General features: G+C 44.1%; 1 protein-coding gene and 1 long non-coding RNA gene across 5 annotated transcripts in view; one reads left to right on the top strand and one right to left on the bottom strand.

Annotated features, from left to right (window-relative positions):
• Positions 1–6,906: 6,906 nt before the first annotated feature.
• Positions 6,907–26,772, bottom strand: part of RPN2 (ribophorin II) — a 54,589-nt gene continuing 34,723 nt past the window's right edge. For 2 of the 4 annotated variants that reach the window (XM_025000709.2, XM_005214778.5), the window contains exons 10-18: positions 23,901–23,992; positions 22,066–22,180; positions 17,930–18,124; positions 16,569–16,655; positions 14,974–15,069; positions 13,572–13,647; positions 11,575–11,704; positions 10,022–10,069; positions 6,907–7,225 (exon numbers count right to left, since the gene is read on the bottom strand). In XM_025000709.2, coding sequence (XP_024856477.1) covers positions 7,213–7,225; positions 10,022–10,069; positions 11,575–11,704; positions 13,572–13,647; positions 14,974–15,069; positions 16,569–16,655; positions 17,930–18,124; positions 22,066–22,180; positions 23,901–23,992 — 852 coding nt within the window. In that variant the 3' untranslated portion in view covers positions 6,907–7,212. The remainder of the gene's footprint in view (positions 7,226–10,021; positions 10,070–11,574; positions 11,705–13,571; positions 13,648–14,973; positions 15,070–16,568; positions 16,656–17,929; positions 18,125–22,065; positions 22,181–23,900; positions 23,993–26,772) is intronic. The other 2 variants (XM_025000710.2, NM_001034604.2) reach the window with 2 other exon arrangements.
• On the top strand, positions 11,643–13,986 carry LOC132346961 (uncharacterized). The gene is made up of 3 exons (XR_009496989.1): positions 11,643–11,801; positions 13,105–13,286; positions 13,898–13,986. It is a non-coding gene; the product is annotated as an uncharacterized lncRNA (long non-coding RNA).

The following is a 26,772-nucleotide window of genomic DNA, read 5'->3' as shown; positions in this document are numbered from 1 at the left end:
GGGATCAGATCCGGAGAGTAGAGATCTGGCTGTACCGTATGGTGACCACTGAACACATGTGGCTGCTGAACACAAGATGTGGCTAATATCAACTGAGATGTGCTTTACATGGATTTCAAAGACAGTATGAAAGAAGAATACCAAATGTCTCATTCATGTTTTATATTGATTACCTATTAAAATAATATATCTGATAAGTTTGGTTAAAATAAAATATATTAAGCTTGATTTCACCTATTTCCTTCTTACCTTTTTATTGTGGTTACTAGACAATTTCAAATCACCTATGGAACTTGCAAGCCTGGTGCGCTGCATGCAGTCTGTGGGGTCACAGAGAGTGGGACACGACTTAGCAATTTAACAACAGCAAATGGGGCTTGCATTATATTTCTATTGGATGGCACTGGCAGAGTCAATTCTTTTGAGAAATTTTGCTATTAATATAAAGAGAAGCAGAGAGTTGAAGTCACTGTCCAGAGTTACCTTTGTCAGTGATTACCCAACTTTTTCTTTTCATGAACCATTTTACTTGGGCATATCCCAACACATTGCCTCTTTGAAGAATTGGTGACCTTGGGACTTCCTGGTGGTCCAGTGGCTAAGACTCCATGCTTCCAATGCAGGGGGCCTGGGTCTGATCCCTGATCAGAGAACTAGATCCTGGCATGCCACAAATAAGAGTTCACATGTCACAGTGCAACTAAAGACCCCACATTCCGCAACTAAGACTCAGAGCTACTAAATAACTACATTTTTTTTTAAAAAAAGAATCTGTGCTTTCATTGCAGGGGCCACAGATTCCATCTCTGGTCGGGGAACTAGGATCCTGTATGCCCTGAGGCACGCACGGCCAAAAAAATAAGTAAATAAAAATAAAATTCAAAAATAATAATAAATAAAAAAATTTTAAGTGAAATGTCTCGATGATGGGATGTGTGTTTGGATTAAAACCATGAAAATATTCACAGCATCTTAGAGTTGATGGGGACTCGGAGGTGAGCAATCTCCTCTCTGTCCTTTTCCGGTCTGAGACACGTCAGTGCTGGATCCGTGGGTCCGTCTCCCACACCGGGACCATAAAGCCAGCTTGGGGTTTCACAGCGTTCAGACCACCTGCTCTCCACAGTTTATCCTCCAAGAAAGAATGTGAAGCGTGGGAACGGCTCCACAGGGAGCCCGGGTGGCTCCACGGAGCAGACAATACCCACAATGGGGAACAAAAGACCCCTCCGGAGGAGAAGGCTGGCCTCTGAGGGCCGCAGTCCACTTCAACCAAGCCGAGCCGGCCACCGAGAACCTGCCAGGGGAGCAGAACAAAGGAGGCGGCTGCTGAATGGTGTCCAGCCCGACCCCCCTCCATCCCCCAGACCCACCTGCTCATCTCTTTCCTCCGCCTGTCCCCACAAAAGCAAAGACTGAGGGCTCTCTCAACTTCCAATTAGTTTTTCAAATGAAATAATGACCGCTGGGGCCCGCTGCTACTTGTGGGTTTCGAGGTGAATGCCGTTCGTTATAAAGGAAAAGACTGTGATGGCCACAATTCCGGTGCTTTATCTCCATTAACTACCACACTAATGGCGGCTTAAAGGACTTAACCGCTGCCCACAGAGGGGCTGGGAGCTTCCCGATCCCTTGAGGGTCCCACTTAAGATGAAGGGCTATTTTTATTATTTTTTTTTTGTCCTACAGCATGCTCTGATCAATGGAGGATTTGTTTCTTATGATAATCCCTTATGTTTGCATTAAAACTCACAAAGAGGTTCTCATCCATTGCTTCATGGACTCCCTACCACAGCCCTAGCGGGAGGGCAGAACAGAGGTAAGAGGTCAGGTCCTTCAGCTCGGAGGGGTCAAAGCTGATTCCAGGACAGTGCCCTTGTGTTGTTCCAAGATGCCAGGCCCCTCAGGAAATGCTGGGGAAGCAAAGGAATTCAACCAAACAACAAAGAAACAAAAGGACCTAGTACAAACTGCTCCTGGGCCCCTGCTAACAACACAGGAAATAACAACAGTAATGTCTAGACTAATCTGAGCAACCTCTGAGTCAGTGTCAGTGCCGGGCGCTCTGGTGTGTGTTTTGGATGTGACCTCATTTAACCCTTATAAAGCCCTCAGAGGTGTTATCCCATTTTCACTGATGGGAAACTAAGGCCCAGCGGGCTGAAGAAAGGTCAGTTGGATACTGACCTGCTGTGCTGCCTACTTGTGGGAGGCCAGGTCCAGGCACTACTGTAATGCCAAATGAAAAACAGAGCTGCATGGCAGTTAAAGTGGTAAAAACAGATTTTATCCAAGACTATTTCAACAGCGGGAAAGAAACCTCATATAGAAGTGGGCTCAATTCCGAATACAGTGTGGTCTACTGGGAATTGGTAGCCAAGGAGCAGGGTGGGGATCAGTGGATGGAAACTTACGAAGAGGATACAGCAGGGGTAAGGGGATTCTGGCTGAAGACAGACCAGGGAGATGAGACATCACCTGGGAGATGGTGGAGGGTGAGAATTCTGATCATATATCAGCGTGATCAGACGTGGAGGTGGGAGGGTCTGGTTAAACTGCTTAGCAGGATTCTTGCTAAAACTAGATCTTAAAAAAAAAGGCACATATAGGTGAAGGAGAAATTTCAGGAGCCTGGCTAAAGTTTGATCAAGCAAAGAATCTTTGCCAGTGGTGAATAATTTAAGCAACAAATCTGGTGTATGTCATAAGTCCTAGTAAAGAGTTAGGCCAGTTCTCAACTGCAGCCTACCCAGATCCATCCCTAGGCTAAAAGCAAGCAGACTCTCCCTTGCAGGCTTCAAGAGGCTTCTCCCAGTGGGTAGGACCAGAAAGACAGCATAAAAGGTGTTTCTGCTTCTGCTGCTGCTGCTGCTAAGTCGCTTCAGTCGTGTCCGACTCTGTGCGACCCCAAAGACGGCAGCCCACCAGGCTCTGCCGTCCCTGGGATTCTCCAGGCAAGAACACTGGAGAGGGTTGCCATTTCCTTCTCCAATGCATGAAAGTGAAAAATGAAAGTGAAAAGTGAAAGTGAAGTCGCTCAGTCGTGTCCGCTGTTAGCGATCCCATGGACTGCAGTCTACCTGGCTCCTCCATCCATGGGATTTTCCAGGCAAGAGTACTGGAGTGGGGTGCCATTGCCTTCTCCTTCTGCCTCTGCTACATCCCAGCATAAAATTCAAGTTCCCTAAACTTGCAGTTGGTCCTAAAATAAAATCTATCCCCTTTACCACAGCCCTTAAAAATTGTATTTGGAACTTCCCTGGTGGTCCAATGGTTAAGACACAGGTTTGATCCCCAGTCCAGGAAGATTCCACATGCTGTGGAGTAACTAAGTCTGCACGCCGCAACTACTGAGCCCAAGCTCCAGAGCCCATGTACCAAAACTACTGAAGCCCATGCACCTAGAGACCGTGCTCCACAAGAGAAGCCTGTGCACCGCAAGGAAGAGTATCCCCCACTCCCTGCAACTAGAGGAAGCCTGCAAGCAGCAACAAAGACCAAGCACAACCAAAAATGAATTTTTAAAAATTCCATATATATGTATTTGTGTTTCTCTAACTTACTTCACTCTGTATAACAGGCTCCAACTTCATCCACCTCACCAATATGCAAGGCAGCAAAATGTGGCTCAGCTGATAAAAAATCCACCTTCGATGTGAGTGACCTGGATTCGATCCCTGGGTTGGGAAGATCCCCTGGAGAAGGGAAAGGCTACCCACTCCAGTATTCTGGCCTGGAGAATTTCATGGACTGTATAGTCCATGGGATGGCAAAGAGTCGGATACAACTGAGTGACTTTCACTTTCACTTCACTTTCAAAAGAGACACAGATGTAAAGAACAGACTTTTGGACTCTGTGGGAGAAGGAGAGGGTAGGATGATTTGAGAGAACAGCATCGGAACATGTATATTACACGTAAAACAGATGACCAGTTCAAGTTCCATGCATGAAGCAGGGCACTGAAGGCCGGTGCCCTGGGACAACCCAGAGGGACAGGGTGGGGTGGAAGCGGGGAGGGGGGTTCCAGATGGGGGATGTGGCTGACTCATGTCGATGTACGGCAAAAGCCATCAAAATATTGTAATTATCCTCCAATTAAAATGAATTTTTTAAAAACCCTGTATTTGTTCTAACTTCCAAGGATACTCTCTTCCTTGCTAACTCTGCCCTGTTTACACTGCCCTGCTTTCAGAGCCTTCGCATAGGTTGCTTCTCTGCCTAGAATGTTCTTCCCCAGCTCTGCAAAGACTGCTCCTTTCCTTTGTCAGCTTACCCTTTCCAACCCCTCTAGATAAAAATTCCTTTTCAGATTTGGACTCATTCTGCTCCCTTTCCCCGGTCTCCTCTGGGATATAAGTAAACTGAGGGCAGAAAAGGCATCCATCTTGCTTACTGCCACAGCTCAACCAAGCCCAGAACCCGGCATGTAGCAGATGTCTGCTATGCTTTATTTATTTACTTATCGATGGCTATGCTGGGTGTTTGTTACTGCACACGGGGCTTTCTCTAGTTGCAGCGAGCAGGGGCTACTCTCTAGCTGCAGTGAGCAAATTTCTCGTTGCGGGGGCTTCTCTTGTTGCAGAGCACAGGCTCTAGGGGCGGTGAGCTTCAGTAGCTGTGGTACACCGGCTTAACTGCTCCACCACATGTTGGATCTTCCTAGACCAGGGATTGAACCATTGTCCCCTGCACTGGCTGGCAGGCTCCCAATCATTGAATCACCAGGGAAGTTCCTCTGCTGTGCTTTATTCTCCAGACCAGCCCTGAACCAGTCATGGCATCTCTGAGCCCTGCCACCCCTTTTCCAGACAGTTGTTTCCTTACCTCCTCTCCTCCATCCACTCTATTTCTGTTCTCAGGCCCTAATGCCCTGGCTCTACACCTCTGTCCAGCAGGCTTCAATCAGCATCTTCCAGAATGGTACACGTCTGGTTTCAGTGTGAAACTCCCAGGTGGGTGGGCTCTCCTGCTCTCCCCTCTTCCCCACCACTCTGAGCTGTTGAGGTCCCAGCATCCCTAAGTAGGGACACTAGGAGACACCCCTTGAACAACAAGGAGATCCAACCAGTCCATCCTAAAGGAAATCAATCCTGAATATACATTGGAAGGGATGATGCTGAAGCTCCAATACTTTGGCCACCTGATGCAAAGAACTGACTCATTTGAAAAGACCCCGATGCTGGGAAAGACAGAGGGCAAGAGAAGGGGACAATAGATGGTTGGATGGCATCACTGATTCAAGGGACATGAGCCTGAGCAAACTCCAGGAGATAGTGAAGGACATGGAAGCCTCGCGTGCTGCAGTCCTTGGGGTCGCAGAGAGTTGGACACAATTGAATGACGGAACAACAGCATGGGAAACCAACATCACTTTTTCCCATCAGAGTGGGCCTCCAAGTCATACGTCTACGGCAGCCAGGCAGGTGCCAATCCCATGAAGTTGGTAGGGGGAACAGGCCCAGGGTAGGTGGAACTGACACCATCTGGGGCTGGGTAGGGGTGGAGTGGGACTATGGCTGGCGGAGAGTGCAGGCCCCACTCAAAGGCAAGAGCTACTCAGCTGCAGCTGACTGTTGCCATTCAGAAATCAGGCCCAATGTTGCCAGCTCTGATTTTCCTTTTCCAGAGAATCCTAAACCCTAGACCTGGATTTTTATATGAATTTTCTCAATTTGTGAATGTTAGCAACTGACTCAATCAAAAAAAAAAATTATGGATCAAATAAAACATGGGTCACCAGTTTGCAACCTCTGGGAAAGGTGAAGTCACTTTTCCATCTTAGAGGCAGTCCTGTAACTGCCCATATGGGCCTCGCCCCCGCAGAATCCCATTCAGAATTAGCCCAGAGTTCCCGAATCACCTTTCCTCTCTCCCCAATCAAAACCCCCATTCCCTCACTGTAGCGAAGTCCAGCTAAGCTGGAAAGCAATCTGATTAAAGTCATTTCTCCCCCGACCCCAAACTCAGTAAATACTCTGAGGATTACCTGTATTTCAAAAGTTACCTTTTATTATGTTTGTTTATTTTTTTAGGCTGTGCCGAGTCTTCGATGCAGCTCGCAAACTTCTCCAGTTGCAATGCATGGGCTCAGAAGTTGCAGTGCTCGGGCTTAGTTGTGGTAATGTGGGCTCTTAGTTCCCCAACCAGGGATCGAACCCGGGCCCTCTGTACTGGGAGTGCACGGTCCCAACCACCGGACCACCAGGGAAGTCTCCTATTATTTTCAGTTAATGGAAGTAAAGGCAATGAGTCCAAGTGTGTAACTACGGGCCAGTTTGGATAGATGCCAAGCACTAGGCCAAGATTTCAGATGCATGAAACTCCTTCAGTCACGTGAGAAGGTACCGTCATTATCTTTTACAGAAGGAAAAAAAAGGCAACTTAGTGACATTAAGCCACTTGCCCAAAGTCCTTCACCCTGTGGTGAAGTAGGCTTGCCCAACACTCAAGTTTGCACACTTGGAATACACAATTCAATATTACTTTCCTAGGTGATACCATATGACCTCTGTGCAATGGTGGTCCTGGGTACAACTCCAAAGGGGCATTTCCAAGATGCGTGTGTCCCTCTCAGCACCTAAGATGGCTCATGGGCCCAGCCTTCTTTTACGATATTCCCTTCCCTTCCCCACTGCACGCCAAGACCAAACTTTCCAGAAGGCAAAAGCAGAGGGGCCTTTAGATATCAGCAGGGCATAGGTGGTACCCAGTGCTGGACACAAAGCAAGGATGCTGGCTTTTCTAGGCAATTCTCACTTCTGTTAGGAAAAGTGAGAAGGACGAATGTCAAAGGTCCTGGAGAATCACCTCGCCATCACGTCAAGCATACTTTCCAACTAAGGCCTCATGTCATGTGTCCTAGAGACCCCACCAGCCCCAAAGTACCAAAAAAACCCTCTCAGGTCTTTGTTCCTGTTATTCTCTTTATTCCATTAACAGATTAATTACAGATTTCAACTTTTCAATGCAACAAGTGGGTAAGCCAGAATATTCACAGCATCTTGCTGGGGCACCATGCCAAAGAAACCAAGTATCTGGGTGCCTGCTCTGTGCTGGGGATACAGAAAAACAAGCAAAGTACAACCACAATTTGGACTTTCTTCTTTTTAAATAAAGGGGTTTTTCATTCCTCTTTTCAAGCTGTGAATTGTCCTTAGCTTCTTTTATCAATATTCACTTCAGCCTTCAGAACTTCCTTCCTTTTTCTGGAACTAATGTGCTGTTCTGAAAGAAAATGGAGACAAACACAAAATTATCGATGGTTCCAACTCACTGTTACAGCTCTTAACTTGGTGACAACAGAGAAACCAAGGTCCTTTCCCACTATGAGATCCCATTTGTAAGGGAATAATCATTCCTCTATTAGTCCTATTTATTTATGTCCCACCTCATTTCATGAAAAATGAAAGACAGCTCAAACTAAAGCTGATGACAACTTAAATAAACAATGAAACACACCTGATGATACCTAAGTAAGCGTGATATGTGAAAACACAAGATGAGGTAATTAATTCCAGGCACACCTCTCACAGTGTAAGGCCAAAAGGACAGTGTACACTTCAACTAGAGGAAGGGTTTAAAGAATGCTCATCTTCAACTTCCCAGACTCTGGGTCCACCAAACAACACATGGCCCTCATGTAGCTTGGACAATGACATCCTGACCTTTTGGTACAGAAATCTGCACCATATTCCTGCCATGTGGTCATGTTCTTGTCAATGATCAGACTGGATGTCTAAACTTCACAGAAAAAAATTAAATCTACATCTCACTAAATCTCTTTAGCCTCCCCTAGACTTCAAGAAGTGACAGAGAAACACAAGAAGGACAATGATAATTTGGACAGATACTGTGCGACCAGAGGGTGAGAGCACCCAGGAGGTGATCTGGACGGTTCTGGTGACCAGAGGCGAGGGGCTCACACACATGCTCTCCTCACAGGCAGCTGTCCCCAGTGGTGAGGGCTGATGCGATGACAAGGAGGTCTTGCAGAATGGCATGCTCCAAACCCAGTAACCAACAGCCAAGGGGCACACACGCACAGGTGTGGAACTCGTCCTGAGTGCCTCTAATTCTGTGCCAACATTCAGAGGTTCCCAGGTGCCTCAAAATGTGTGTGTCCCAGGAATTCCCTGGTGGTACAGTGGTTAGGATTCCTCACTTTCACTACAGGGGGCATGGGTTCAATCCCTGGTCAGGGAACTAAGATCCCACAAGCCACATGGTTCAGCCAAAAAAAAAGTGTGTGCTCTGAAATATTTATGCAGAGAGGACAGTATAATTATGAAATAAGAACAGGTGAAAGCATGGTGACCCACAAGCCTCCACTGTGGCTGAGAAGCTAGCCCTCTATTATGCCTGATCAAGTAGATACCTGTCCTCAGATCAAAAACGCTTGGCTACCAGGGACTCTCCAATAAAAGACGAGGGCCCGACATGAGGAAGTCCCAGATGCCCAAATGATCAAGCGACTTTCCTCTTTCTCAGGAAGTATGGTTTGGGGCTAGCAGGGTCGGGGGTTAACTATCTAAAAGGGGGTTAACTATCTAAAAATCAAGAAAAACAAATCTAATCCAGTTAGTCTGAAAGAATTAAAGAGCTCAATATGCAGGACTAGTTCCGAAAGCAAATCTCAAAGAGAGCGACTATAATTCAGGACAAAACCAAATGGGTAACGCTGAGGAATGGGGCGGGAGGGGCAGACCACAAAGGGACATGGATGGAAGCTTGCTGGAGGGTGGAAACAAGTTTGTACCTTGGTTGAGATAGTATTTACTACAAGATTGTCTACGTTTTTCAAGATTCACAGAATTATACACTAAAAAGGGTGAACTTTACTGTATATGAATTAATACTGAAAAAAAACCCAAAACATGTGGTTGCTTTCTATGTTGAGAACGAGATGGTTCAGCTTCTGTTCACACATCAGTGCAAAGGCTCTACATTCTATGCTCTTGTGAATTTCTGTTTCCAGAGGAGTGAGAATTAGATGGCTCCATTGCTTTGGCAGCAAAAGCCATCTCCATGGCAAAGGACAAAGGGGGAACATGACCTGAAAACTCAAATACCCCCCCTCTCTTTGTTGTTCTAGTTCAGGGGTCAACACGTTGTGCCCCAGGGGCCAAATTAAGCCCAGCAGCCGTTTCTGTAAATAGCATCTCACTGGAGCACGGCCATGCTGGCTTGTTCACGTGGACTGGGCTGTCCTCACACTATGGTGGCAGAGTTCAGTAGCTGTAACAGAGACCGCACGGCCTACAAAGCCTCAACTACTACCTGGCTCTTTCTAGAAAACATCTGCCAATCCCTGGACTACAGGAGATGATTAGTGAAGCATCAGACATTCTCCTTTCACCTTGCCTCCACTCCATCCTCATCCGAGGACCTGACAAGACGGAGTATGGGTGGTACTTCACTGGGCATTTTAGCCACACAAGGAGCACCCCTGAACCATGTCCTGAGCTCTAGGAATGTGAGTTTGGATGCTGGCTTTGATCTGTGGCCATCAGTCTTTATAATTTAGTGTCTTACCAAACCCCACTGTTTGGCCCAACCAGGGGATAATACTACAAAAAGGCCTAGAACGGTGACCAGGTGTGCCGGGATTTTCCATGGGACCATCATTTAATGAATTTAGATGTCCTGAATGGGGGGTGGGAGGGGTCCCCTTTAAGAAGTACTAAAGTTAAATCAGTCTTTTCCTCAACTCTGCTCTCCTATGAACACAGAGAGGGGCTGTGTCTATGAAGTACCTGTGGGACATAAGTGAGGAGGAAGCCTTACAGTCAAAGCCAGGTCCAGGCTGCTGCGCTGCCAAGTTACCACCAGCTAGGCTAACTCAGGGGGCTTTGGCTTTTGCCCTGGTCCAGGAGGTGGGGAAATGGCCTCAGAATTCAGCTCTGGGGTAGGGGGGATGGGAAGGAAGAAGTGTGCTGAAAATAGGTAAGTAACTGACATGCATGGACGTGGGCAAGGTGGAAAAGGGGCCCTGCTCCTGGGTTGAGTGCCCCTCATCTTTACCGTAGTGTCCTATATTTTGCCAATCTACTGCTCTGCTCTGCAGCGATCCTGCCAAAGGAAAGAGGGTTTGAGAGTCAAGAAAGGACAGTGAGAAGAGAAATAAGCTGAGGAAAGAAATGGCAAACAACCAACCAAGAGCTTTCGTTAATGTCACCGCTTTCCCCAGGGGCAAAGCCTGATTCTAGAACTCATGAAGACAGCAACAGACAGCTGTAACTTTCTATATAGGATGGAGGGGGCATGAGAGCCATGGTCTTCCTCCCCAGAAAATGTACTCCATTTTATCTGTATTAGGAACTCCTGCTGAGTGGGATCTAAATCAAATGGTTTCCACCCCCATCTCCTCTCAATCTTGTTCGTCTTGTGTGAGCAAACTCCAGAAAAGAGAGCTCAGCAGAGGACAGCCTTTTGGCTCCGGGGGGCCTAGACGGGCTGCTCTGAGAAAACAGGGCTCTGCTGAGAGAAAACAGCTGAGCCCCTGGCTCTCTCTCAGATGCAGCACAGAGCTGCCAAGTTAGGGCTGCTGCAGGGGCTGAGAATTGAGCCAGCTGCCACTGCTGGTGCTCTGGGAAGCCCCAGCAGAATGCGGGCGACCCCGGGAGAGGCAGGGAGCACCCTGGGCCAGTATTCCTGGGGAGGCCCTCAGAACACTCACAATGGATATCTGGGCAGGAAGGAGACATGTGGCTCTCCCACCCATATGGTCTCTGAGAAAGCTGCTCTGTTGATCTGCCCAACTTAACCAGCAGCAGCACTGAGGGTACATTGAGGGTACTAAGATACATTCTTCTAGCAAGAGTCCTGGAGAGGAGAACGCAGGGCACGTCTGAAAATGTTAACTTCCAAAGGTGAAAGCAATTCTGACCTTTTCTTATTGACCTTTACGTGGTTGAAATCACCCAAGTTCTAATAAAGTCAAATCAATGAGAAACACCAATGTGACATTTAAATTTACTTCTAATTCAGGTTTGAAAGTCAAGCTGCCAGCTAGCCGCCATCACGTTGGGCCCTGACCCTTTGTGTGAATTGAAGTTGTCTGGTTCTCGGGGACATGATGTGGGCCCCCGTGCAGTGCTCCCTGCCAGGGGCCTCTGCCCGATGCTGTTTTTTGGAGGGGAAGAGCATGGACCTCATGCTTAGGAGGAAAAGCTCTGGAAGGCCGTTGGGGTTACAGAGGAGTCCCTCTCTGGGGCATGGGAGAAGCATGGAGAAGGATTCTCTGTGGTGGCAGAGGAGAAAATGGTTACACTGCTAGCACTTTAACTACAATCTTCTGCCACCTGTCCTGATCCACTTTAATCTTCACGAAGCAATTATTTTCTTCTCTCATTCTAATGTGTCAGGGCATAAACTGTTGTGGTTTTAATATATTTAAAGCTTACCATCACAACTGATTTAAAATGCTTCTGTTTCAGGCTGGATTGAGGTGTCACAATGGCCCCTCAGGATATGAACCTTTTCACCACATACTGTTGGTTCAAAGAGCTGGGTGGACAGAGCTGACAAAAATATTTCTAAACCACTCTGGGCCCCTGACCTGCCCCAAGCCTTACCTCTTGATTGCCTGCTGAGCCAGCATCCGATTGCCAGCCAGAAACGTCACGCTGCCTAAGATGGCCAGGTACTTCAGGGTCTGGAACATGTTGAGTTGTGTCCAGTAGACATACATGAGCCCCAGCATAGCTACAAGGACAGGCGTCGTGAGAACCAACTGAATCAAACAGTGACACTGCCCAGGGCAGAAGACAACCAGAAGCCAGTAACTGCGGAGCCCCAACAGGTTTGTATTTATAGACCAGCTGGTTTTATTCCTTTCCTCTGATGCCAGAAAATACGTAACTCAATATACTTGCTTCTCAGTCTTGACTACCAAGAAATTCGGAGGTAAGAACCAGATCTCAGTGATCTGATTCCACGTTTTTGCATCTCTGTTCTTAAATGACGGCTTTGCATTTGTTTTTTAAAATTGCTGTCAGGTTATATTGGGTTGGCCAAAAAGTTCATTCGGATTTTTCTGTACCATCGTCTAGAAAACCTCCAATGAACTTTTCGGCCAACCTAGTAATTTGGGATTCAGCTGATTTTTCAAATTCTGAATGAAAGCCCTCAGAATTAAAGAAATAAATCCTTTTCCTTTTTACTAAAAGTGAGAAATAGAAAAAAAAATTAAGGCTAATTTGCCATTGAAACTAGGAAGGAAGCAAGGAGGGCAGGAGGAGGGTTTAGCCCAAAGGGCTCAGGCCCAGGGATTCCCTGGTGGTCCAGTGGTTAAGACGTCACCTCCCAATGCAGGTGGAGCAGGCTTGATTCCTGATGCGGGAGCTAGGATCCCCACATGGCTAGTGGCCGAAAGACCAGTACACAAACAATGCAAGCAGTGTTATAACACATTCAATAAAGACTTTAAAAATGGTCTATATTAAAAAAAAAAAAAAGGAAAATATTACAAAAAAAAAGCAGCTCAGGTCTGGGCACTGAGAACCCTGGGTTCTGACCCAGCCTCTGCCCTTCACAGCCACTTTATTTGTCTGAGCCGAAATTCTCTCACTCGTCAAACCAGGATCATAACTCCTGCCCTGGTCACCCCCATCAGGGTTGTGATGAGTCAAATGCGGGAATGTGCACAAAAAGCACTCTGGCACAAAAAGTCATGGCTCTAAACAAATTTATATTCAGGTTTTGTTTTCCCTGACCCAGGAGGGCTATCACTCAAATTCAGTAACTGGGCTGGAGAGAAAGGTCATCCTGTCGATTTTGCCCAGAAGGATGATGGATGAACTACAGCAGGGCTTCTTAGCCATTTTTGAGGTCACGGACCATTGTTAGAATTTTGATCAAAGAGACAGACTCTTTTTCCCCAGGAAAACAGAGATACACATTTGCCTAGAGTTTCAAGTGGTTCATCTGCGGACCCCTAAGGAATCTGAACACTACAGAAATGTGGGAGGGCTCCTACAGAAGTCAAAGAAATCAGAAAAGAATATTGAGGTCTTGGTGAAATGCAGGGGCCACCAATCCAATAGTGTCGAAAAGTTTCTGAAACGCTTAACTAATTTGTGAATTTACTGTCTTGTAACGTTTAGGTCCTAAGTTCTCTAGGGGACAATGCAAGAGCGTGTTTGATTGTGGAAGGGACTGTTTTCTGTTACTCTCCGGACACAGCCGCCAGCAAATGTGAAGATCGATATGGTGGGGGAAGATAACCTTTGGAAACTGCATTAATGCTCTCCATCCAGGAAGATGGCTCAACGTAAAGATGCGATAAGTGAGTAATCTCTGGAAATGAACAGAGCTATTAACTGAGGGTGAAATGGTCTGCCAATGGCAGCCTCATACAATGAAACCCGATATAATGACAGCTGTTCTAAGCTGATGGGCCAAATAGGTTTATCATCATATTAACCGTTGTAAAAGGCCAGGAGGAAGAGGGAAATGTTATGCTATTAAGTCATTATAGTTAATAGGTTGTGGGTCTACTTAACAGGGTTTTGGCGTGGGCAGGCGAAATGTCAAAGGAGGTTAAACGGAATTAGCAGCCTGGGGCGCTTACCAGCATGTCCCAGGTGAAAGACAATTGTGCTGGGAGCAAAAGTGAAGTTGGAGACATTGGCACCAATCCGGATCCACTGAAAGATGGGGAGAAATAAATTAAGAAGACATTAGAATGTGAAAGGGAGGCAACCCACACTGTGCCATGCTAATCCAAAAAACAGCCCTAAGGGCTTCAAAATTCATACATACTTGAAGGACAGGGAATTTGTCCAAGTGACAACCACCCTATTGTGAGTCCTAAGGAAAAAAGGCATTCCAACACCTGTTCGCAAAAGTGCTTGAAAATCATTTTTAACGACGGCAAACTTTTCTATTTTAAAACAGGTGAAGCCATGGAACGGAAAGGTCCAAAACTGTATTGATGATAAAGTGATGACACCCCTGCTAATGTCTCTAAGTTTTGGTAAGATAAACCCACTGGCAGCTGGGAGGAGGTGTGCTCACTGTGGGTTCTTTGCCTTTTGAAATTCTGATTACTCAAAATAACAGGTGCCTAGGGTTGGTTTCTGAAAGCTTGTGGCATGCCTTTCAGATTTTGACCAAGCAATAATTCTTTTATTAAAATCAGAGGATTAGGAACATCGACAATTTTCCAAAAGTAAAATCTAATGAGTTTTCTATATGGTTCTCAAAATTCTCTGAACTTGGAGGATCTGCATCTACGTTTATAGATTCTAAAGAGACAAGGGGAAAAAGAGATAATTAAAAAAAAATATTCAAATAGCATGTTAAAATGGTAAAAATGTCCTTTCTCTATACTCCCTAAAAGGCCTTCTCCTTAGAGGTGACCAACACCAATAGTTAATGCCTTTTTAAGGTTTTTAAACATAGAAGATGATACCAAACACCCTATCCTACCACTTGCCTTCTTCACTCAATAGGACATTCTTAACAACCTTGGCATATCCGTTGACAAGTACATAAATTTATCCATTGTTTTAGTGAGCTGCATATTATTCCATTGTGTGGATGTACCATAATTTATTTAACACTTGCTTTTATGAGGACTTTAGGTTGTTTATAGTTTTGTGCTCCAAACAGTGTTGAAATGCACAGCCTCTGTACTCATTTTTTCTACAGCTATCAGCATCAGGTCTTGCTTTTTTCACACTTGGCTTCATCTGAACATTTGTACGGAGCATCCGTGTCCATATTTTGACCATTTATAATGGCTACCAGGTACTTTATCATGCCCCTTGTTAAGGGATCAGTTTTTTTGGCAGGTCCGCTATGGTAGGTAGTTTTATTTATTCTAAACTTTTTGGACCATCGGTTCAGGTCACAGCTGCTGGACCCCTTTGGAGCTGTGCTGAGGCCAGAGCACAGTCTCCTTTGGAACGGCTACATCTGTGGAGTCTGGCACCAGACACACGCTGCCCATGCTAATTACAGCAACTCACCAGAGCAAAGAGCAGGAGCAGGGGCGAGAGGATCAGCGCGGTGAATGTATTGGACACCACTGTGGGGGGCCTCTTCTCAGGCTCGCGGAACAGGTGCTGCCAAAAGAAGACACACCAGGAATATTCTACCATGTGTTCTTCCCAGCGGGGCTGCCATGTATACCAGGAGCCAAAACCCCAATGACAGTCAAGAGGAGGAAATGCCTTCCAGAGGCTGAGCCTTCCTGGCCATGAGCACCCCGTTAGCCTTTTCCCTCTTCCCAACACTGGCTTCTGCTCCCACTGGTCTCCTTCCAGGGACATCATACCAGTCCCAGCTCACAAATGGCAAAGTCTCTTTTCCCCTCCAAAACTCACTGCCATTTAGAGGCTAGAGGATGTAACCTATCAAGCAGCATCCACCTGGTAACAAAAATGGTACCCAAGCATCTGGATGACTAGGGTGACACATCCCAGGCAGGACGCTGGATTTCACAATGTTTCTGAGTTCCCAGGGTGGTGTCATCATATTTTGCTGACTTAAGTTAGCTAACTGCTGTATTAACGATTTTAAATTTTGAAATTTTCTTGCTTGCCAATGTCCAGTCAACCCAGCTCCATGACAAGGCAGCTCCATGTGAGACTCCTATTCCCAAATTTTTAACCTCAGCTCCTCTTTGCTGTCACTGTCACGAAGGGACTTCTAATATGGCCCGTGGCAGCTGCTGCTGCCTACCCCACCCTACAAAATCAGTTAGCACCCTTTGTCATCATGGTTATACGTTCCAGTGTTTAACTGCATTCCACATTCTTAAATGATGCTATAGCAACATCAGGAAGAATTTTAAAAATACTACTACTACTCTACCTTTTGGGCCCTTGGCTTTTTTCTAAGTGGAGTAAGAGTCAGTAGTCTGCTTGGAACACTTCACCATTATTTCAGATTGTGAGTTTCCCTGTTACTGCAGTATAATCATTTCTGAGGACTCCAAAACAGTACACTGAGTGGAGCCACTCAGTTTCCTTAACCAGGGCTCCAACTGTTTAACAATTATTGTGTTCATTTTGTACACTGCTTTAGAAACTTTTCAAAGCTATTCTTTCCTTATCTGGGAACTATTTTGAGCCTCACAACAGTCCCATGGACTGGGCTGGGCAGGGATTTCTAATATTTGTGTGCAAGGAAGGTGAATCCCGGGAGAGAGGAAGGGCTGGCCTAGGGGGTGAAAGCCCTATGCTCCAGCTGAGTTGGCCACCTGTGGGCTCCATCGGCCCTGGTCTATGCAGGAACACAGAGGAGCAAAGCCAGACCCATCTGTGCTGTGGCATCAAGCAGTGATCTGAGGAATGAACCTCCTGCATGTTTAGGAAAAACAGACATAGGTTCTGATTTTGTCTCTAGTTATCTGCTTTCTGGGAACTGGCCGGCAGGCAATCTGAGCCTGTTTTTTTAAGCTCCAGGATGGGGCTGACATTTGCCCTGCCTGATCCACAGGGTGGCAAAGACCAAGCTACAACGTATCATCTAAACCACAGCCAGTGCCTGGGGCTCTGCTGCCCTCTCTCATGTGTCCATTTCTCCTCTGTGTTTAGCGAAGAAGCCCTTTGGGATGTACCTGAATTTCCTGTTTGGGGGTGAAAATGTTCTTGGACAGGACAGTTGACGGAACATCATCTTCAGGGAACCTGATGACCACATCAGCCTAAAACAATAAAAGCAGTGATGAAAGGCCCAGGGGCAGAGAAAGGGGTGAAACTCATCAGCAGGACAGTATCTCCCAACTCCCATCCAGGACTGTGACTGAAAGGAGCTCCAAGCAGTCCAATCACTTCTGAGTCATTAGCCAACAAATTGAGGCAGTAAAAATTTCAAGAACAAAATAAGTATTTGTTGAAAATGCTTTTTAGAGCAAGAGTTCCAATTTTCTACTGGTCTGGTGAGCCCCACAGGGCTGTTTAATACAAAAATCCCAGTTGGTACTCAGGCTGTTACAGTAGCAATCAGAAACTGCTCCTGGGGAAGTATAATTTAGTCTCAGACAAAGAAAAAAAAGAAAAAGAAATGAAAAAGTGCTCTCATACAAAAACAGCCCAAAATCCGAGAAGAAAAGGAGCTTTGACTACAATAAGAAAATGCAGCTGCCCCTTTGTCTTGCACAGGGAGCCACCCATCATTCAAGGCCTGGCATCTGGCCTCTGCTACCTTCCCCACCTCACCACCTCCTGCCCTTGACCAGATTCAGGTGCTCCAGCAAAGCGGACCCACTCGTATCTCACTGAAAGCACCTCAAACTTTCCTGGAGGCTGTCCCCCAGTGATCATCCAACAGCCCCTCGGATACAATCCTGAAAAAGCCCTGCAACTCTTCAACCCTGGCTCAAATGTCATGTCTTTTAAGAAGCCTCCTCTTATCCCACCAGCCCAAAGTGAGTTATGTACGTGAAATGCACTATGCAAACTATGAACACACCATGCAGCTGAAGGGTATTAGTTTATCCTGGTTATCCTAGATGGTTATTAGAATATCCTGCAATTCATTAGTCCACACCATAATGAATTGGAACTGGATTTCAAACCTCAGGCTCCTCTCCAGCCTACCCTGCAAGGGCACACTGTACCTCAAAAGCTAGAGACTTTATCTCTTATATCTGTGTATTCCCTGCACTGTTTTGCCTGTAATATGAAAACCTTCTTCAAGTACAACTTTTAAAGAAATCTGCTAGAACCCATTAGGGCAAATCGATATACTTCATTCATTCACTCAGTCACTATTTATGAAGCCCCTATGACATGCCAGCCAGGCCATGTGCACGCCCCTAAGACTACCAATGGGACGAGCATGATGTGTACTTATTTATGGCCCTCTGGGTGGCATGGGAGAGGCCTGGGTACAAAGCCCACGCCCTGGAGAGGGGCCATCTTTGTCTGACTGTGGCATAGCCACTCCTGTCTGGGTGAAGTTAAAGGAGGCACATACCACATTCCACAGGATTGGGTTCTTCAAAGTTGCATCTCCGATGATCAAGTAGAGTGTGTAGGTGCCAGATGCAGAGTCAAATTCGAGCTTTCTCTCGGAGGTGTCCAGTTCAAACTTGTACACATTCTTGCTGTCCGGCTCTGCAACAAACACCACTTCCTGGCCAGTCTTCTGGTTGTGGAGTCGGACAAATGTCTGGATGGAATAATAACACAACTTTTCATCTGATGATTTCAAAACTCCCTCTGGGCCCAGATCCCTGAGGCAGCAGGCTGTCAGCTCTTCTGTCCCAGTGGGAGTTCTGAGGTCAGCCAGCCCCACCCTGCTTATAGCTCCGAGATCAGACAGTACTTTTTGCAAGTACAAGAAATTTAACTTAGGGGTCCGGCCAAATCTCAACGACTTGTAGGCCGAATGCCCAGTTTGTGAATGATTTAAGCCCTTTGCTGAGGCTGTAATTTCCTCTTCCTGCCAGCCTTTTGCTGCCCAATTAACTTCTTCACTAGAGGGTGAAAAGAAGGGAAATGAGGTGAAACTGTAAGAAGCCCATTTTCAATTTCCTAGTGCCTCCAGCTAAAGATTTAGGAGAGGAGGCATGGGGATGGATAGCAAGGCAGAGTTCTCATCATGCAGGGCAGCCCAGTGTCAGAGAGAACCCAGGCTTGAAGACAATCAGATATGATTTCACTACTTAAGAGCTGTTATTTAACCTCCTTGAGCCTTGATTTCTTCATCTTTAAGACAGATTTAACTTCTACATGTGTTGTATCCGTATGAAGACTCACAGTAAAGTACGCAATGCATTTAGCGTAGGACCTGCTATACACTATCTAGTCAACAAACATTTATCAATATGATGATACAAGTCTAATCACATAATCCCCCAATGGTATAAGAAAATAAGGTTTCTGCACATAAGATGCAGCAAAACTTAATACACTCAGCTTTGCTTTCAGAAGTTTCCAAATAAAGAATTCAACAAAGCCGGTAGATTGGTTCCATTTTACAGATCATAAGGCATGGAGGATTAAATGAGTTGCCGTGGTCACACAGGTAGTGCTGAATCCACAGGAAAAAAATCTAAATCTCATTCATTACTCTACACCTGGGCAACAGACAACAACCATCAAAGTATTTAGGGAAAGAGACCCAGAGTTGTGAAGCCTCCTGGTTCCTGCAATTGTGGCCAAGAATGGGATTTAGGAGCCTGGATGCATGATCTTCCTCCTGTCACAGCCAAGCACAGGCAAGCAGCCAGGCTCACCCGCAAAATGCCATCTCTACCTAGGAGGTCTGTAAGCCAGGCTTTCTAGGATCTTGGATAAGACAAGTCTTCAGTTAAAGTTTTACTTCCTCACTAGCTCTTCCTGCACTAATCCTAATCCCACCAATTTTGTTTTGTATAATGACTTCTCTTCATATTCCTTCTTCTCTTGGGCTTTCATTGGCAAGTGTCATTTTGAGAAGGGCCTGGGAGATGCTACGGAGTTGAAGCAATAGTCATGGCTAAGTGGGGCTGACCCAGCTCTCTGGAGACTGGGGGTGGAGGGGAGAGAAGTTGAGAAGGGCAGGGATGGTGGTGCCGGGGCAACCACTCTGGGCCTGGGCACGAGTGCAGCAGCTGCAGCAACGAGAAACAGAAAGCCAAAAGGTTTCCAAGTAAATCCACTCAGCTCCACGGTCTGTTTTGATGCTGCCTCTCTGTGTGGATTAAGTCTGCTAGCTCCAACTCAAGGACTACTACTAGAAAGCACCTAAGCCACGGCCACTAGGGCCCAGGTTCTTTCCTGTTTTTCCACACTCAAAGTATTTCTGGGATTTCCCTTTACAATACAACCATGGATGAAGCCGTGCACAGAACAGTTATTCTCAACCAAGTGGGAAGACAGAGGCAGGAAAGGAGGGAGTCTAAGAGAACAAAAGCTATATCAGATTCTCTGGGAAAAAGATATGGTTTGAGAATCTTTTCAATAATAATCATTATTTTACATATGGAAGACAGAAATGAAGCCTATTGCTTTCACCATACTTAGTAGGCACAAGTTAAAAAGTGCTGTTTTTGGACTTCCCTGTTGGTCTACTGGTTAAGACTCTGAACTTCCGGGGGGAGAGGGGCTCCAAAAAAGGAAAAAACTGCTAGTTTTCAGATTCTTACAAAATAGAAAATCTGTTTTGGCCAGAGCAAAACATACTTTGGTTACACTGCCAAAGTTTTCCTTTTTTCAAAATTATTTCAATATATGTTTTTATTATAGTCAGAAAGAAGAAAGAAAAAAGCTTCAATTAAATGCTAATCTGCCTTAAATATCTTTCGTACACTAGCTAATCTCTCTAAAAGAAGGCTCAGGGTTACTTACACACACACACACACACACACACACACACACACACACACACAGAGAAGTCGCTCAGTCATGTCCGACTCTTTGCGACCCCATGGATTGTAGCCCACCAGGCTCCTCGGTCCATGGGATTTTTCAGGCATGAATACTGGAGTGGGTTGCCATTTCCTTCTCCATGAGCAAAAGAAGCCAGACACAAAAGACAGTATACTAAATGATTTCATTTACATGAAGGACAAACATAGGCAAAACAAATGTAGGATGATAGAAACCAGAGAGTGGTTGCCTTTGGGGTGGGAGAAATTGGACAGAAAGCAGATGAGAGAATTTTTGGGGCTGATAGAAATCCATTATATCTTATTTCTGGTGGTGGTTGCACAAACTGTATTAACTATACTTAAGTAAGAATACTTAAAATCTGTTATTTTATTGTCTGTAATTATACCTCAATTTAAAAAAAGACATTCTAGGATAAAAGAGCATGGTATGTTTATAGGTGCAAATGACTAAGATACTCAGGGCTGATGGTTGCTTCTTTTATTTAATTTTAGCCTAGAAACCAAGAGTTCAAACCCCTGTCCCCGTGATAAATTATTCCTGTGTTTTAATCCACAGCAATGAAAGAGTTATTTATTAAAGCCCTTTCTCATCATTATATGTGTCATATAGGGGACAGGGGTTGAAAACATCAAAATTAATGAAATAAATTTTATCTCAAGTGGAATAACTCAGGACATGTAAAAAAAAAAAATGATCAGCAGCATGTGAGAAAGGACATGGCAGCTGGTTTTAAAAACTTTGGCTGGTGGAATAAGAACAATTTGAGTGGGGAGGATTACTCAAGTAAGCCTCTGTACTCTATTCCTTCTACCTCCAAGTTATACTCAGTAAGTTTTACCCCCCCAAAAAAATTAATAAAAAATGATTGGTATCTGAAAAACAAATCCTGGGACCACACATTATATTATGATATAAAGAACTTAATTCATGAACCTTTCTTTTGAATCATGATTTACTTCTACAGGCAAGGCACTGTGTCTCCTGCAACTCATCTTTATATCCTTAGAAGAATCTAGGCCAGGATCTTGAAATTAATGGATCTGCATAATCATTTACTGACTTGAATTAATAAATAAATGTACTGACTAATTAGTTAGAATTTAAGTCCCAATTACACGTTCTTGTAATGGGAAATTTACCAAAATTATTTTACAATATCTTCATATAAAATGTTTGAACCAGCAATGATCTCATTTGGTAATTTATGAGAAGTATATTTAAAAGGAGTACATGAAATGATATAGAAGTCCAACTCACCCCAGCTTAAAAATACAAGCATACTGTAACTATCTTCCTGGGTTTTTGAAAAAACTTATTTAAAAAGTACAATTGCTAAAAATATAAAAAACAAAAAAACCCACCAAGTCAAGTTTTGGTCTCTGTTTGGATCTCTAAATGATTATAAGAGCGCGAGTATACTATTTTGCACTGAACACCACACTGGCAAGATCAGAAAAGCTGTGAGATGAGAAGGAAACTGTTATTCCAGTGATGGAACCTCCTCTCCTGAGTATCACTCTGCCAGCAGCTGAGACTTCAGAGGATTCTCACTATGAAAATCAGCAGTCCTTAGAGTGTCACAGGGGAGAACCTGATAGACCGTGAGGGTTCAGAGTGAAGACCTGAAAGCAGGAATTCAGAATTTTCTTGACTCTGTGTTAAATACCACATCCACACAACTATCGTGTACAGCAAGGTTTCATGCTAAGAGAACTGTCTGGGCTTTTTCCTGACCTGGTGAGGGGTGAGTTCAGCGCCAGTGTTCACATCTACCAGCTGGAAGAATAAGGCAAAGTTCTGGTGGCTGTCCGCAATGAATGTGCCCTTGGCTTTGGCTGGGTAGGTCACCCTGAAAGAGACATTTATATGGTAAGTCTTCAGAGAGGATCTCTGAGAACAGAGGGAAGGAGACCAACTTTGCTTCGCTGCCTAATTTTCTCTCTCCCAACTCTGTCTCTCAGTTCTAACACTTCTGTGGTCAAAAGAATGGAGAACTGTCTATGGCCCGAGGGCAAATGGGACTGATAAAGCTAAGATGGAGAAAAGCACAGAATCAACTTCCATCAGGGTCTGGGGAAAATGCTATGTGTGAGTCTCCAGGCTTTCACTTCAAGGATCTAAGGATTCAACCAAGCCAGACACCAGAGAGACTCACATGCCCTGCTGGAGGCTCCCGGGCGAACTGGAAAGCTGGGCTAGCAGAACCACAAAGATTAAAAAAAAAAAAAATTAACAGGATGGACATTAGCAGCCTACGTGAGTATGGTTGGGAAACCAGGAGGTGGGAGATGCAAAAGAATGAGGGCTATTGACAGCTTTTTCTTTTTTTAATGCTGCATTTTTTTTTTCCTTTCACACTGTTTCAACTATTTTTCTGCCTGAAATTGAGCTTTAAAAAGTCATTTTCTCCAAAGGCAGGAGTGATGAGAAAACTTTTCTCAGCTATCCCCTGAGATTTTAGGTTAAGATGGCCGGAGGATAAAAAAACAATCCCAATGGTTATAGAGCTCACAACTGGCTATATTTCCTGCTTATTTACTTATGAGTAATACCAACTCTTTATCTATATAGAGCATTAAACTCTGGAAAGCACTCTTACAGACATCATTCCAGTGGGTTCTCAATAGTGCTCTCATTTCTAATGTCACTATAAAAATATACAAGCCAGAGACAGAAAGCCTAGCCCTTTCACATGACTTAAAAGGAGTAAATGCCTGGATTCTAGTCTCTGGCTAACATCCCATTTTCAAAATGACCTTGAGGGTCCCCCTCCTTTTTGTGATATCTACAGCCACCCCAGTTGAGTAAATTTGGGGTCTGAATTCTACCCAGAGGTCTAGATGGGCATTCTACCAAGGATCTGGAAGAGAACTAAGAAGTGGGCTTCATACAATGTTCCAGACGAACTCTGATCAGTTACTAATGGTGACCTAGAAGTGTGTGCTAAAAAAGATGCTAAGTTCCACAATCACCAATGTTATGACTGATCAGTGATCTCCATGGACTGGAGGAAAGCAATCCCAGCCCTAGCGCTGGGTACCTGCCATCTCATCTCTAAGGACCTATGAGACATACAACTGATTTCAGACCCACTGTGGGCCACAGAGTGTGGCCATGAGGACCCTAAAACCAAGTTCAAGATTGTGAGGAAAAACAGATAACACCAGAAAATAAATTAATACACTGCTTCCTCCATCAATAAAGTTTTTTTTTTAATTATCATCTGAACTAAATAGTGTGCTTGGGAATAAATCTGATGCAGACTTACATTCTGAGGCGAGCTCCTTCCCAACTTGTGGACTGTTAATAGTTTGTATAATGTATACAATATACATACAATACAATAGTTTGTTCAGGGACTGATTGCCAATATAGACAAACCCCAAGTTTGTCTGGATGCCAAGCGGCACCCTTGGTGCGGTCCCAGAAGAATAACAGCCACTTTAATTTGGAGTACAAGCTGGGTCACTGCTGACATGGAAAAGATGGCTGGAGGGCCTCAGGGCCTTGGCATTGTCCTCCCAGCTCAAGCCTGGGTTCTCCCTGGACCCGGGAGGCATCCCACCTACCGTGTTGTTTTGGGGGCGATGCTCTGATCCTTATCCACAGTGGAGAGATCGACATTTGTGATGCCAACTTCAGTGGAAATCTTGACTCTGAGCTAAGGTGAAACACGGAAGAAAATCGCCAGGTCAACTGGTGAATATACGAGTAATCAACATACATATCCAGCGTTTTCTCTTACTGGTGAGTCAAGGCAGGAAAAAATCCTAGGACAGGAATCTCCAATAATTTTAGTAAAACTGACCCAACCAGGTAGTATTTCCATCTCTTCAATCCAGAGGCCTAAAAGTAACTCCTTGATTCTTATCCCATCTTCCATTCTTTGGCTTTGGATGAATGGTATATATTAAAAAAGAAATGAAAAGAAACAAAGTGGATCTTTTCACAGGTACTTTAAAAAAAATAAGGGGGTAAAAAGTCCTTAAGTAGTAACCTTCAAATAGTTTAAATTAACAAGTACTCAATTCTAAGCCACTGAGATTTGGAATTTGTTACAAGCATAACCAATCCCTCTTGACTCTTTCAGTGTTTAAATTCTATACATTCCTTATAAACATTTTCACAAAGAGGAGCTAGCCAATGCTATTAAACAAGAAATTTTTTTAAAAATTAGATTCAAATAAATGTAAATTTCCAAAAGAGAAAACACGCTAAAAGTCTACTCAGGGGAACTTTTTTATTTAAAATTTTTATTTAAAATCAAAGTTAGAATGTGCAAATTATGCAATCCCAAAGCACTTCTAATCTGTAAACATATCTATGAGACTTTCAAATATTTGAAAAACTTGAATGTAATGCTTAAGGTAATCCTTGCCAAATCCACTGGTTTACAGCCTAAGTCAGGATGAAGGAACAGAGAGAGAAGTCTGGGCAAATAACTGAAGCAAAGCTTCAGCATTTTTCTCAAACACATTATGAAGGTGTGACAGCCTCAAATCAAGGGCAAAGAAGAAAAATTAAAAAGGGATAAAGATAGCTATCAAGTAATTCTTTTTAACAGCCTCTCTCCTGCCTCTATAATAACTATTTTGTGACAATAACCTCAATTATCAGGTTGAATAGGGGGTGCTCTGTTTTGCTCAAAAAGAAAAAAAAGAAAGCCCTAATAAAAGATTTATTACCAAAGGCCATAAGGATATTATTATCTCCTACTTTTGAATACAAAGCCACCTATTGGCAGAACTATGTTTAGCATCATAGTCTGTCACTGAATCTAGGCAACAGGGTGAATTATGGTAGGGGGAGGGGAACCGCTGGTCTTCAAGTTGAATAAACCATCAAGGAGAGAGCTACAGCAATCAGAGCAGAAAAAGAAATAAAAGGAATCCAAATTGGAAAAGAAGAAGTAAAACTCTCACTATTTGCAGATGACATGATCCTCTACATAGAAAACCCTAAAGACTCCACCAGAAAATTACTAGAACTGATCAATGATTATAGTAAAGTTGCAGGATATAAAATCAACACACAGAAATCCCTTGCATTCCTATACACTAATAATGAGAAAACAGAAAGAGAAATTAAGGAAACAATTCCATTCACCATTGCAACGAAAAGAATAAAATACTTAGGAATATATCTACCTAAAGAAACTAAAGACCTATATATAGAAAACTATAAAACACTGGTGAAAGAAATCAAAGAGGACACTAATAGATGGAGAAATATACCATGTTCATGGATTGGAAGAATCAATATAGTGAAAATGAGTATACTACCCAAAGCAATTTATAGATTCAATGCAATCCCTATCAAGTTACCAACAGTATTCTTCACAGAGCTAGAACAAATAATTTTACAATTTGTATGGAAATACAAAAAACCTCGAATAGCCAAAGCGATCTTGAGAAAGAAAAATGGAACTGGAGGAATCAACTTACCTGACTTCAGGCTCTACTACAAAGCCACAGTTATCAAGACAGTATGGTACTGGCACAAAGACAGAAATATAGATCAATGGAACAAAATAGAAAGCCCAGAGATAAATCCACGCACATATGGACACCTTATCTTTGACAAAGGAGGCAAGAATATACAGTGGATTAAAGACAATCTCTTTAACAAGTGGTGCTGGGAAATCTGGTCAACCACTTGTAAAAGAATGAAACTAGAACACTTTCTAACACCATATACAAAAATAAACTCAAAATGGATTAAAGATCTCAACGTAAGACCAGAAACTATAAAACTCCTAGAGGAGAACATAGGCAAAACACTCTCTGACATACATCACAGCAGGATCCTCTATGACCCACCTCCCAGAATATTGGAAATAAAAGCAAAAATAAACAAATGGGACCTAATTAAACTTAAAAGCTTCTGCACATCAAAGGAAACTATTAGCAAGGTGAAAAGACAGCCTTCAGAATGGGAGAAAATAATAGCAAATGAAGCAACCGACAAACAACTAATCTCAAAAATATACAAGCAACTCCTACAGCTCAACTCCAGAAAAATAAATGACCCAATCAAAAAATGGGCCAAAGATCTAAATAGACATTTCTCCAAAGAAGACATACAGATGGCTAACAAACACATGAAAAGATGCTCAACATCACTCATTATCAGAGAAATGCAAATCAAAACCACTATGAGGTACCATTTCACACCAGTCAGAATGGCTGCGATCCAAAAGTCTACAAATAATAAATGCTGGAGAGGGTGTGGAGAAAAGGGAACCCTCTTACACTGTTGGTGGGAATGCAAACTAGTACAGCCACTATGGAGAACAGTGTGGAGATTCCTTAAAAAACTGGAAATAGAACTGCCTTATGATCCAGCAATCCCACTGCTGGGCATACACACTGAGGAAACCAGAAGGGAAAGAGACACGTGTACCCCAATGTTCATTGCAGCACTGTTTATAATAGCCAGGAC

The sequence above is a fragment of the Bos taurus genome, chromosome 13, assembly GCF_002263795.3.
Source record: "Bos taurus isolate L1 Dominette 01449 registration number 42190680 breed Hereford chromosome 13, ARS-UCD2.0, whole genome shotgun sequence".
In the NCBI taxonomy this organism is placed as follows: Eukaryota; Metazoa; Chordata; class Mammalia; order Artiodactyla; family Bovidae; genus Bos; species Bos taurus.
Note: the sequence above shows the minus strand (reverse complement) of the source record. Positions and strands in the feature narration are given on the sequence as shown.